General features: G+C 40.5%; 1 protein-coding gene across 1 annotated transcript in view; it reads right to left on the bottom strand.

The window, feature by feature from the left end:
- Nucleotides 1–13,202, bottom strand: part of cped1 (cadherin-like and PC-esterase domain containing 1) — a 222,056-nt gene that overhangs the window by 153,467 nt on the left and 55,387 nt on the right. Inside the window, exon 5 of the mRNA XM_080191117.1 lies at nt 2,237–2,375. Within this exon, the coding sequence (XP_080047243.1) occupies nt 2,237–2,375 (139 nt within the window). The remainder of the gene's footprint in view (nt 1–2,236; nt 2,376–13,202) is intronic.

Genomic DNA, 13,202 nt, shown 5'->3' with positions numbered 1-13,202 from the left:
GGCAAGATTATTTTGACAATTTCTATACGTAAAGTAGGATTTGCAACATTGGACAATGGAAAATGTTGGCACAAATGTTTTCCATAAACCATGGCCTGATCAGGTAACAGACAGTAAGGCTCAGCATAAAGCTTTCTTAATTATGCCACAAAAATATATCGCAATCAGAGTGACGTCTTCTAATTTTCACACCAGTTAAAGTTAATGGTTTGTATTTTCAACTGGTAGCAGTGGTGCTATTACATATAGTTAATAATTGGTTTGAAAATGATGCATTGTATTTTTAACATTATACATGTGTCAAAGAACAGACAGAACTTGTTCAAAGAACGATTAGCCACTCAGCTTAACATTAGGATTGGGAAAAATAATGGAATCTCTACTAAAGAAGGAAATAGAAAAGAAATCTAGAAACCAAAAATACAATCACACAAAAACAGAAAACCTCAGCTGGTCTGACAACATCTGTGGAGAGAGAACAGAGACTGGATCAATCTTCACCAAAAATATAATAATGTATAGTCAAAATGAATTTCAAAAGGGAAGGTATTGCAAGACCTATGTCATTGAAGGAGCAGAGATGGAATGAATCTAGATTTCCAAAAGGCCTTCAATAAGTTACAAAATGTTACAGTAATGATGAAGGTCACAACATGCAGCGTCTGGGGACTGGGAGCAGAACAGATAATTCGCTGGCTGCTAAACAGAAAGGAAAGAGCATGAGTAAAAATGTACTAGCCACAGTGGCAGAAGGTGGGAAGTAGGGTCCCAAAAAGATCAGTGTTGCGATAACTGTAGTGTTGTTCACAATTTATATTAATGGTTTAATCTTTGGAATCATAAGTACATGTTGTAAATTTGCAGATGCCCCTCCATTTGGGACGGTTGGTCACGCTGAGGAGCACTGCCACACTTTGCAATAATGCATTGGAAAACAAGAAGTATGGGTATGTAAGTGACAAATTATTATCAGCAAGGTTATGTGTGAGATAGGATCTAAAATAGGAGAAGACCTTTTAGTTGCTCAAATCTAACTGACTATTCATTATGTGACGAAGGCCCAAACTTATACACTGACTTTTGCCCTGTATCCTTAATAACTTCTGTTCACAAAAGCCTACCAGTCCATAATTCACAATTGATCTACCACCACATTGCCTTTGTGGAAGAGAGCTCCAAACTTATACATTGCTTTGCACATAGAAGTGTTTCTATACACAATTTCATTCCAGAAAGAATTGGATCTTATTTTTGGACAATGCCCTGTTTTCCTAGACTCCCCAGCCATTGGAAATACTTTTTCTGTTTCTACACTTTTTCTTCCCTTTAACATCTTGAAAACATTTATCAAATCACTCTTGTCTTTGTAAAGTCCAGGGAAAACAGTTTGAGTAATCCCTCTTCATAATTTAAACTGTGGAGTCCAAATATCATTCTGGTAAACCTACGTTGCACTAAGAAACTAAATAGTGATTTCAGAAGAAAGGGTGTGAATGTGGAACTCTCTCCTGCAGGGAGCAGCTGAAATGAATAGTTTGGATACATTTAAGGGGAGGCTGAAGAGCCTATCTGGTTCATTAATGTCCTTTAGGGAAGGAAATCTGCCATCCTTACCTGATCTGGCCTACATGTGGCTTCAGAACTATGGCAATGTGGTTGACTCTCTGAAATGGCCTAGCAAGCCATTCAGTTGTTACAGCATTTCAAAAAGGCAGCTCACCACCACCTTCTCAAGGGCAACTACAGATGGGAAATAAATGCTGGCAAGCCAGTGATGCCCACGTCCCACGAATGAATAAAAAGAATTGCAACTTATTTCACCGAGGAAATATCAGAGCTATTTCAATTTAGCAATACAAGGGATCATGCGGATCAAGGACCTTTCTGTATTGGAAGAAGTTGCGTAACTATTCCTGCATTAAGGCCCACCTCCTGTGATCAAATGCAGCTCTTTATCAGTTCTGATGAAAGTTCATTACCTAAAGTGTTAACACTGTTTCACTCTCCACAAATACAGTCTGATTTGCTGAGAATTTAAAGCTTCTTCAGTTTTTGCTTCTAATTATTGTGCACAGAAGCTGCTATTTGCCTGGCCCTTCATTTCACAAATGGTGGAACCTTTAAAGGTTACAACATTAATTATGTTCCAAATAAAAGCACATGAAAAGGATCACACCTCAAAGAAGCATTATTTACAAGACCAAAATATTATTGCTATTCTTTGTGTTTGCCTTACTGTTTCATCCCACTTTCATTGTCCGGATCTTCAAGCTTCAGAGGAGAGATTGAGCTTTCCACCTTTATCCTGCTGCTGGTAGTTTTCAGTTCTATGTAACGGTCAAAGCACAAGGGTGGAAGAGCCAGCGTATGAAGAACTGGAAGACAATGCATAAATTATGTTTCTTTTGGAACCATTTTATCAGGCGCATCCATCATTACTGCAGCTATCCTGAATTAGAAACAGGATTGTTTTTATATTGAGGCAAACTATTTGATCTCCAACAGCAATTTGCTAACTTTCTGCTCACAAGTACATTTGTATTCAGTTTAGCAAATTCATCAGCATAAGTATGGCAAATTTCCAGCGCAACATAAGCTGGTCAACAAAGGAGATATTTATGGCCTTCTTTCTTTGTCCTACAAAATCTGAAACTTTGAAAGGAGATACTTGCTGCCTGCTGACCAGAAATATTATTTTGCTTCCCTACGCACTGTAATGTAAAACAAATCTTCAAAGGTTGGCCTGAATCATAACAAAGGTTGTCTGCAAAAAAAAAGCTTAAAAAATACTGTTCAAAGTTTACTTATTATTTATTAGAATCAAAAGTAAACTTATATTAACATTGCAATGAAGTTCCTGTCAAAATCTCCTAGTCGCCATATTTTGGCGTCCGTTCGGGTACACAGGGAGAATTTAGCATGACCAATGTACCTAACCAGCACATATTTCAGACTGTGGGAGGAAACTCAGAGTGCCTGGAGAAAACCCACACAGACATGGGCAGACTCTGCACAGACGCTGACCTGAACCAGGATTCGAATCAGGGTCCCTGGCACTGTGAGGCAGCAGTGCTAACCACAGTGCCACTGTACTATCCACTGTACTATCCACTGTACGTGTAACAGAAATATTGCACAAATTGCAGAGTGAACCACTATTTAACAGTGTTACTAAAGCCAGTCATATTAACAGGTATAAAAAATAATGAGAATATAAAATTGGCGATTTTCCTAGAAAAATGAAACTCCATTATTGCTGGTGATTGGAAAATTTCAGTTTACGTATTTTGTAGCCACTTCACAAGTTTTTATTGCAGGGTCCTGATACTTTAGGAAAATAGAAACAGGAGCGGAAGTAGGTCATTCGGCCCACTAAGCCTTCTCCACCATTCAATAAGATCTTGGCTATTCTGTTTGGGGTGAGTTCCACATTCCCCATCAACTCCCAATAACTTTGATTCTCTTTCCCACCAAGAATCTATTCATCTTCACCTTGCAAATATTCAATGATCCCACTTCTGCTGCCTTCTGAGGCAAAGAGTTCCAAAGTCCCACAGCTCTCTGGGAGGAAAAAATTCTCCTCATCTTTGTCCTGTAAGGACGATCCTTAGCTATGTGGTTCACAAGAATACTGGTTCCAGCACGGTTCAGGTATAGACCATTTCAATGATGCAGCCCCCATGTTTCACAATACTGATGCTAGTGCCCCGCAAAAGGAGGGGTGTAGGAATTCACTTCTCCAACTCCAGTCTTTGATCATCCCTCTAATTTTCTATAACCTATGCCAATTGTATGTGTCCCAGGTAATAATCTAGAGATTATACCCATTGAGGTTATGCTTTTCAATTTGGTGCCTAGAATATTCTGCATATTCTCTATGCAGGATCTCTTTTCTAGTTCTAACTCTGTCATTGACACCTATGTGGACCACCACCACTGGATCCTCCTCCTCCCACTACAAGTTCCTCTTCAGCCCTGAGCAGATATCCTGGCATTGGGTAGGCAAAGTAAAAAGTCTGACAGCACCAGGTTTAAGTCCAACTGATTTATTTGATAGTAAACTCACAAGCTTTTGGGGTTTGTCCCTTCGTCAGGTGAATGGAGAGTTCTGGCCTCAGACAGAGCATATAAAGCACCGACAGTTTACAGATTACTGATTAGAGTGCGAATCTTTACATCTAACCTGCTGTTCAAGTCCTAAAGCGGCCGACAATGTGAGAGCCACTCACATTGTCGGCCGCTTTAGGACTTGAACAGCAGGTTATGTGTAAAGATTCGCATTCTAATCAGTAATCTGTAAACTGTCGGTGCTTTATATGCTCTGTCTGAGGCCAGAACTCTCCATTCACCTGACGAAGGGACAAACCCTGAAAGCTTGTGAGTTTACTATCAAATAAATCAGTTGGACTTAAACCTGGTGTTGTCAGACTTTTTACTGTGTTTACTCCAGTCCAACGCCGGCATATCCACATCATTGGGTAGGCAACACAGCCATCTAGGCTCCTGTTCTTTGCTGTAGAGAATAGTGCCAATCTCCCTCACCATACTATCTCCTTCATCACTTCATTCCTTTTTCTCCTCCTGCCTGAATGGCTTCCTGGATCATGGTGTCATGATCAGGTAGCTCATCCACCCTTTCAATCAAGCAAGTTGAGAAAACCTCAAATCTATCAGACAATTGCAGAGGTCACCCAAGGAGGAATGCGCAGAAAATGGTGAAATTTGCAGAAGCTAAATGAAACATTGTAAAGAAAGTTAACAAAGCACTAGCTTGAAAAGACAGGCAAGGAGGAAAGCTGAAATACAGATCCTTGGTTAACAAGTTACAAAAAGAAACAGTAAAAGCAAAAGAACGATGGTTAAGAGATTAGTTGTGATGTATGTTAAGAATTGGATCAGCTCAGGAATGTAGCCCTTGAGTATATAAAAGCAAAGGAGATTAGTGACACTCAGCATAAATGAATAAAATGAACAGCAATAGAGAGTTTTTTATTAACAAATCCTGATGAAATAAAGGACAGATGGAAGGAACATATTGAAGAAGTATGCAGAAAAAATGAAAAACTGAAATAATTGAGCTAGAGGAACGGTGTTGACATGTTGACATCAATTTCATTGAACCAGAAATGCTAAAGGGTGAAAGAAGAGCAGTGATAAATGAGATATAAAAAATGAAAAAGCAGCTGAAATAGAGGAAAGAACTACAGAGCCGATTAAAAACGTAGAAGGAATGTAACAATGTTCTCTAAACTGCAAAGATATTTATTTATCAGGAGCATGGCCACAGGACTTCATGCAGAAAATAATGATCAACCCAAGACAGAAGCCAAAGACATGTCAATGTTTTGATGTTTGTGCAATTAGTCTGAATGGCCATGCATTGAGGGCTGTGGTAATAATTGAAACAAAGAGCATGGGTGGGGAAGCACAGATCTTCATAGGAGATGGCCAGTGCAGAATGCTGCAATACGAAGGGACCCAGGTGCCCTCGTACATGAATCACCTGGATTTTGCTGCCAAAGTGTGTAGCTTGAATCAGGAAACCCCCTAACCCAGGAATACCTTAATAGAACGGGCCCCATTCAGACCCACTTTTCACTCTGCCAAGTTAGGGTAGGATAAAATCAGGCCCATTGACCCCAGAAGCAGATCAGAGGCGGTCCAGTCGTTTGCTTGTATTTTATATATTCAAGCCCTCACCACTCACACCCCACTCAATGTCCCACCCACTCCACAATCTCCCTCCAAGCCAACCCATGAACCCTCAACCACCTCCATGGCTGTTCATACTCTTCCTCTCCATCCATGGCACTTGCTGCCCAAATACCAATGGACCAATGGACAACTAGTAACAATGGCATATGTAGAATTGCTTAAAAAACCATTCATAATTTCCTTTAAAAATAACTGCTGTTGCTACAACCTTATAAACACATCAACCAATAACAGAAGCTACAAGTACTTGATTTTGCTTTATCCTCTGCAAATAAATATTTGAGTCATTGGTCAAAGAAAAATTGTTTTTTATAACATCATAAACTTGCCAATGAAGCAGAGTTTTCCCTTCTCTGTGCCGGTATCAATAAATATTGTCATTACATGGGAGTCTGGGCTGTCAGCCAAGCATACATAATGAGCCTTAATTGACAATTATTTTGATTGGCAATGGTTGATGGGGGTGCAGGCATAAAATTGGAATTAAGGCCACAATCAGATCAACCACAATCTTCTTGAATGGTGAAGCAGGTTCAAAGCAGGTTCAAATACTTAATCCTGCTCCAATTCTTATGTTCTTCCGTTCTGAATTCCAGGGAGAGAAATGGATGAGAGTAGCAATTGGCATACTAAGATGGATCAAGGACACAGAATCTGGTATTAAGATATTTGGGGTGAGGTCACAAATGATAAGACCAATTAGATTTGCAGATGACAAGTACTTGTAGCAAGCACAGAAGAGGAATGACAAGAACTAGTAGACAGATGGTGGCATAGTGGTTAGCACTGCTGCTTCACAGCGCCAGGAACCCAGGTTTAATTCCAGCCTTGGTCACTGTCTATGTGGAGTTTGTAATTTCTTCCCATTTCTGCGTGGGATTCCTCCGGGTGCTCCAATTTCCTCCTACTGTGCAGGTTAGGTTGATTGGCTATGCTAGAATTGACCGGCGGTGGGGGGGGCGTATCAGTGTAAATGTGTGAGGCTACGGGAATAGGATAGTATTGTGGTCAGTACAGATTCGATGGGCCAAATGGCCTCCTTCTGCACTGTAGGGATTCTATGACTAGCAACAGCAGCTGGGAACTTTAGAATAAGAGTGAACATTGGCAAAATCAAAGTGTCTCAAAATTAACAAGAAATAATCATAAAATGAAAAATTAGAACAGGGGCAAGAATTCAAGTATTTAGGAAGTATAATATTGTCAGACGGAAGATGAATAAATAAATAAGAACAAGGATAGTAGTGGGAAAGGCTGTGTTTAACATTGAAATATAGTTGCTAACCAGAAGTGATGAATTAGGTTTGGATGTTGTTTTTCACGGAAATGTGAGGCTTACAAAAAGAGACCAACTTGCTAAAAAGCTTCAAAATGTGGGATTGGAAGAGAAGAGAAAGGACCGGTTTGACTGAGAAAGTAACAAATAATGCAGTGCTGAGAGGAGCGAACAGACAAAGAAATTTGCTGAATCTAATTTGGAAAAGGTAGCGAGAGCTAAGCAGGACACATCTTAAGAGGAAACAGATCAGTAAGAGGCACTGCAGGGGCAAGATTTCAGGGGAATACAGGAAGTGGAAGGAATATCAATGCTGAATGTGGCTTGAAAATTGAAGGAAGTTGTTGGAAAATGACAGACATGGGGAAGATTATAATCCCAGGACCTGTCTTCAGGCACAGCGCACATGAAGATAATGATACGTGAGTAAAATATATGTTACAGCAAAATCCAAAAACAATTTAAGTGCAAATTTAAAGTGTTATTTTGATTTTACATTCTTTTGGGGAACTTTACCCAGCTTGAGCCACAAATTCCCCCCCCAACCAGCCTCATCTCCTTATTTTTTTTTTGTTCATTCGTGAGACGTGGATGTTGCTGGCTGGTCAGCATTTGTTGCCTATCCCTAGTTGCCCGAGGGCAGTTGAGAGTCAACCACATTGCTGGAGTCACATGTAGGCCAGGCCAGGTAAGGGTGGCAGATTTCCTTCCCTAAAGGACATTTGTGAACTAGAAGGGTTTTTTCCAACAATTGACAATGGTTTCATGGTCATCAGTAGGTTCTCAATTCCAGATCATTTTTATTGAATTAAAATTCCACCATCTGCTGTGGCAGGATTCGAACCTAGCCTCTAGAACATTAGCTGAGTTTCTAGATTAATAGTCTAGGGATAATCCCACTAGGCTGTGGCCTCTCCATATTCATTTCTATCAAATCATAATAAGATTATACATTCACTCGTCAGTATATATTTTGGTTCATAATGTCAGATTGTTGGCACAAGACAGCTGAATGACATATAAAGAGTCATAGAATCCCTACAGTGTAGAAGGAGGCCGTTCGGTCCATCGAGTCTGTACTGACCACAATTCCACCCAGGCCCTATTCCTGTAACTCCACATATTTACCCTGTTAATCCCCCTGACACTAGGGTCAATTTAGCAATGACCAATCCACTTAAACCGCACATTTTTGGACTGTGGGAGGAAACTGGAGCACTCGGAGTAAACCCATGCAGACACGGGGAGAATGTACAAACTCCACATAGACAGTGATCCGAGGCTGGAATTGAACCAGGGGACCTAGCACTGTGAGGCAGCAGTGCTAACCACTGTGCCACCCCAAATTGTGGGAATCATCTGGATGTTCACACCAACGGGATTTTCTGGTCCTGCTGCAGTGAACGGTGATTTGGCTGAGCGCCAAATTCTCCAATCTTGCTTGCAGCAATGGTGGGGCATGAGCAATCTGAGAATTCCAGCCAATGAATCTGACCCTGAGGTAGCCAAAAGTTTCCACGCCAAATCCTGCAATTGAAATTTCCATAGGTTACTGTTTTAATCCAAATAACTTTCATAATCGGAATATCAAACTTGATCAATGTTACAGGCAGATCCTGGAATGAGAGACTTCAATGTATAACTGGACATAGGCAAAGCCACATCTCAACATCCAAAACAAGACTTACACATAATCTAAAGATAAACTTTTAGACAACTGAAACTCTGGAAATAAAGACTGTTATTTGACCTTTAATCATTACTGTGCTGTTTTTGTAAGTTTTAAATTGAATGATCAACCCTTAAAAATACACCAAATGAATGATAACCGAATGATATCCATGTCTTTTTAAACTTCAAAGATGGATTATAACTTCATAGTGATCCCAGGATATTACCACAAGCTGTATCCTAATTCAGAATGTATGGTAGAGCTAATTGCATTCTGCTGCTGTCTTGTTGCTAAAGAATTAACAGATTGACTTGCCACCCAGCTAGTTCATGAGTTAAAAACCACATAATTCATGAATGATTAAGTTATGAGTGAGTTCGGAAGATCTTTCTCCTGAATAGGGTGAAATGATATTCCACAATAGAATAATGGATACTTATACTGTGTATAGCGCACTGAATGCTCTATTTATACTACAAGTGAAATAACTACATGTGTTTGCTCTTCAGAGCTGGTCATTAGGTTTCAAATGTGACCGAACAAGATATTTATGATGAAATATACGTGACCGCTTAGAGTCTCACATATCAAGAGAATTTTTATTAACAGGACATAGAGACATGGTTTAGCTCCATGATTAGGTCATGCATGTAGAAATAACCGGGATATAAATTGAACACCAGTTTTTTTTTCAATTTGTTGCAAAACTCCAAACATGCAGATCACAGTTTGGAACAGGGCCACAGCGAGCGTGCCATGCATATGCTGGAAGCTTTGACAATAGGCAGATAAGGACATCAAACAGCTTCTCTAGCTGATTGATGCATTTCAGCAAACTTCAACTGTGTACAGTCCAGTGTTCGCTCACTGCTGAACATGCACTCAACTCCTCAAGCCACCACTCACAAGTGTGACTCAGGGAGCCTGATTTCCAATGTAGCTGAGGTGTTTTTAACTAATGATTGCTCACGTAAGTTTTGTGAAAGTAATATGATGTGATCATAAAGGAGTTTTAATGACTTGCTGGCCTTGGAAGGGAGCATTCCTGCATCATTACAGCAAAGTTAGAGGAGTTTCCTGCCTTGTGTATTAAAGTCTGTTGTAGTTACGGTGTGTGGGGTGGGGTGGGGGGGGGGGGGGGTATAATTGCCATCCCTCGTGCTCTATAACATAACCGAGAGGTGAAGTTGGGAACTGTGGGTGGAAGCAGAAGTAGGAAGGCTTTCCAGCAAAATAACACGGCCTTTCGTTTGATCTTTAACAGCCTCCTCAGGCATTCAAAACATGCCACATGATCCCCTTCATTTCACCCCAGTTAAAGACACCGTCCCAAAACATACTCTTATAAAACCTCATAATTATAACAATGTCTCAGGAGGTAGGATAGACGAAGAGGGGGATTGAAGATCTGTTAGAGGGTCAGTTAGCTCAGTTGGTTGGGCAGCTGATTTGTGATATGGAGTGACGCCAATAGCACGAGTTCAATTCCTGTACTGGTTAAGGTTATCCACAGAGGCCAGTAAAGGTTCAGATATACAGGTACCTCTGATTTAAGGAACAAGACAGCATATTCATCTGCTGTCCACAAGGCTTGCTGAGATTCCCTTATGAAGACACAATTGCATGATTCAAAACTTCTGCAGAACAATTTTATCCAATAACACATAAAAAACTGAACCATCTTCTAGGTGCCTGTTCCTGGCCTAGCATCCCTACGCAATGCAGTATCCCAGTGACTGCAGCATGGTTGATGGCAGATTGCTATTTTAAGAAGTCTCACAACACCCAGGTTAAAGTCCAACAGGTTTATTTGGTTGCAAAAGCCAATAGCTTTCGGAGCGCTGCCCCTTCGTCAGGTGAGTGGGAGTTCTATTCACAAACACGGCATATAAAGACACAAACTCAATTTACAAAATAATGGTTGGAATGCGAGTCTTTACAGGTAATCAAGTCTTAAGGGTACAGACAATGTGAGTGGAGAGAGCATCAAACACAGATTAAAGAGTTATGTCCTACTTTCACAGAGTCCGCAGGCGGCCTTACAACTGGCCAGAGTTCTGGACCTTCAGAATGGGCCACAGAACTTTGAGCTGCTGACTGATTCAATAACAATGGCATTGTTCAAGAGGCAGAGGTGGAAGCATGAATGCTGTCATCCAGAGAGAGTGAGAAGTCTCACAACACCAGGTTAAAGTCCAACAGGTTTATATGGAATCAAGAGCTCTCGGAGCGCTGCTCCTTCATTTTGTTTGATGAATCTGTTGGATAATTGTTGGGTTTTGCAATGAAACCCTGCATAACCGTGTTGATGATTTCAAGCACACATGGCCATCTACATTCCCCCCAAAGATGTAGCTCACCCATAATTCCAAACTGATTTCCTTGATGTTACATTTCCATTCTTACATTCCAATTCTATTCCTTGTGGGTAAAATTGCCTAGTCAATGTTAATAGTCAATGTTTAATACTAACTACAATTTATACTGTAAACTGAAAGCCACACATAATAACATCCAACTCTACAAACTGGAGGTCTTGTGGCACAGTGGGTAGCATCCCTGCCTGTGAGCCAGGCATCCTGGGTTTGAGTCCCATCTGAGAACTTGATGGCCAAGGGAGGTGCATTCATAATGTCGCCAAACAGGTTGAGCGTCAACCTGCAAATCCTTCCAAACATACCAATGGCTTGTGGTAAGTGTAGGAGAGTGTCCTGGTCAGTCATGTTTGATGTGGAATGACACCCTTCAAGCTATAAGGGCTTGGCGACTAACAACCTGTTCTGGGAATTATTAGCTAGGTTTCTTTTATTCATTCGTGGGACATGGATGTAGCTGGCTGGCTAGCATTTATTGCCCATCAGTAATTGCCCTTGGAGGGCAGTTGAGAGTAAACCGCGTTGCTGTGGTTCTGGAGTCACATGTACGCTAAGTTGGGTAAGGACAGTCGATTTCCTTCCCTAAAGGACATTAGTGAACCAGATGGGTTTTTCCAACAATCAACAATGGTTTCATTAATTCCAGATTTTTTTTTATTGAATTCAAATTCCACCACCTGCCATGGTAGGGTTCAAACCTGGGTCCCCAGAATATTAACAAAGTTTCTGGATTAATAGACGAGTGTTTGACAATAGCACTTGATCATTGCTTCTCCTACTAGATGCAGGAAGGGAATTGGAATTGGAAATTGTACAGACTGACTGAAAAACACCATATATTTTAAAACTGATTTGGCAGATTGTTACAGCAACAGAAATCCTTTGCGATGACGTGCAGAAGGCAATCTGTATTCTGGGCAAAATACTAAATTATTCCAGCAGTATATTCCATTTATATTATACAATTAATTCCAGGCCCTGAATGAAGAACTGGACTGTGGATGGATGCTGTTCTTGCAGCAAGTTATAATGCTGGTATAAAAATAACTGCATTTGATTTATGTGTTGTTTTTAAATTGCTTCACAGTTCCCCAGTATATTTCAAAGGTCCATAAAACAATCTCCCAGAAATATTAAAATAATTCTTTGAGGGAAATGAGTCAGAAATGCTACACAGTTTAATGCCGTCAAAAACTAATTACAACACAGTCCCAACTGCCTGCGCTCACAACATCCGCAATCGCAATTGCCTATGAACTAGATGGACAGGAGTGGGTGTTTTATTGTAATGCAACTTGCAACAGCTGGTTACAACTTTGGGTCAGGTTTTAAATGATCTGTGATTAATCTTCTGTGTGCACCAGTCAGGTTTGGTTGGGGGTTTGGAATAGTTCAGGTCAAGCTTTTTTTTGCTGAGTTATATAGAATCTACTCAGCACAAAGCCATTTGAGGTCAGTCAGGTGGCTGCTTTTGTTGAAATTCTTTTCACAGCTGTGTTGCCAGCTCATGTCTGTCAGCAACGTGGTGTATCTTTTATTGACCAGGGGCCACAACTCAATTATTCACCAATTGAGATTGTCCGCTAGAAGGGGATCCTCCAGTTTAATTGGGAAGCCCCCACATTTTTAAATGAAGGATAGTGGATGATCAGAGCAATAGTGGTGCAAACTCACAAAGGTTTTCAGATCATATTATACACGTCAAAGTAAAGCTGCTACATCACATACATGTTGCCATTTCAAAAGGAGACCCTTTCCTGAGAACAAGCACAGTTGATGTGTGATGACCGCATTGCTGAAGGATTATTGGCTATGGCAAACTCCAAATTACAATATAATAACAATACACATTTTATCATTAAAAATAACATACAGTGTCTCATGGGTGGATACCCATTTTCCATTTCAGGCAACAGAAGACATTCCATGATTCACAACTGTTTTATTATTATTCAACTAGCATTCAGTACAAATACCAGCATCCACTCCTCCCCTTCTGCATGCTCACATTGTCCAAAAGGAACTCTCCTAATGGGGGACACCCAACTTTTAATTAAAGACTTCAATGAGAAACAATTACTGTCAACTCACTCTGAAGCTGGTTCTGGTTCATTCTTAAAAGGGACCTGCATTTCCTCTTCTTTTAAGAAGAGGGAAGAAGATT

The sequence above is a fragment of the Carcharhinus amblyrhynchos genome, chromosome 6 (genome assembly GCF_965287045.1).
Source record: "Carcharhinus amblyrhynchos chromosome 6, sCarAmb.v2.hapA, whole genome shotgun sequence".
Lineage (NCBI taxonomy): Eukaryota > Metazoa > Chordata > Chondrichthyes > Carcharhiniformes > Carcharhinidae > Carcharhinus > Carcharhinus amblyrhynchos.
Note: the sequence above shows the minus strand (reverse complement) of the source record. Positions and strands in the feature narration are given on the sequence as shown.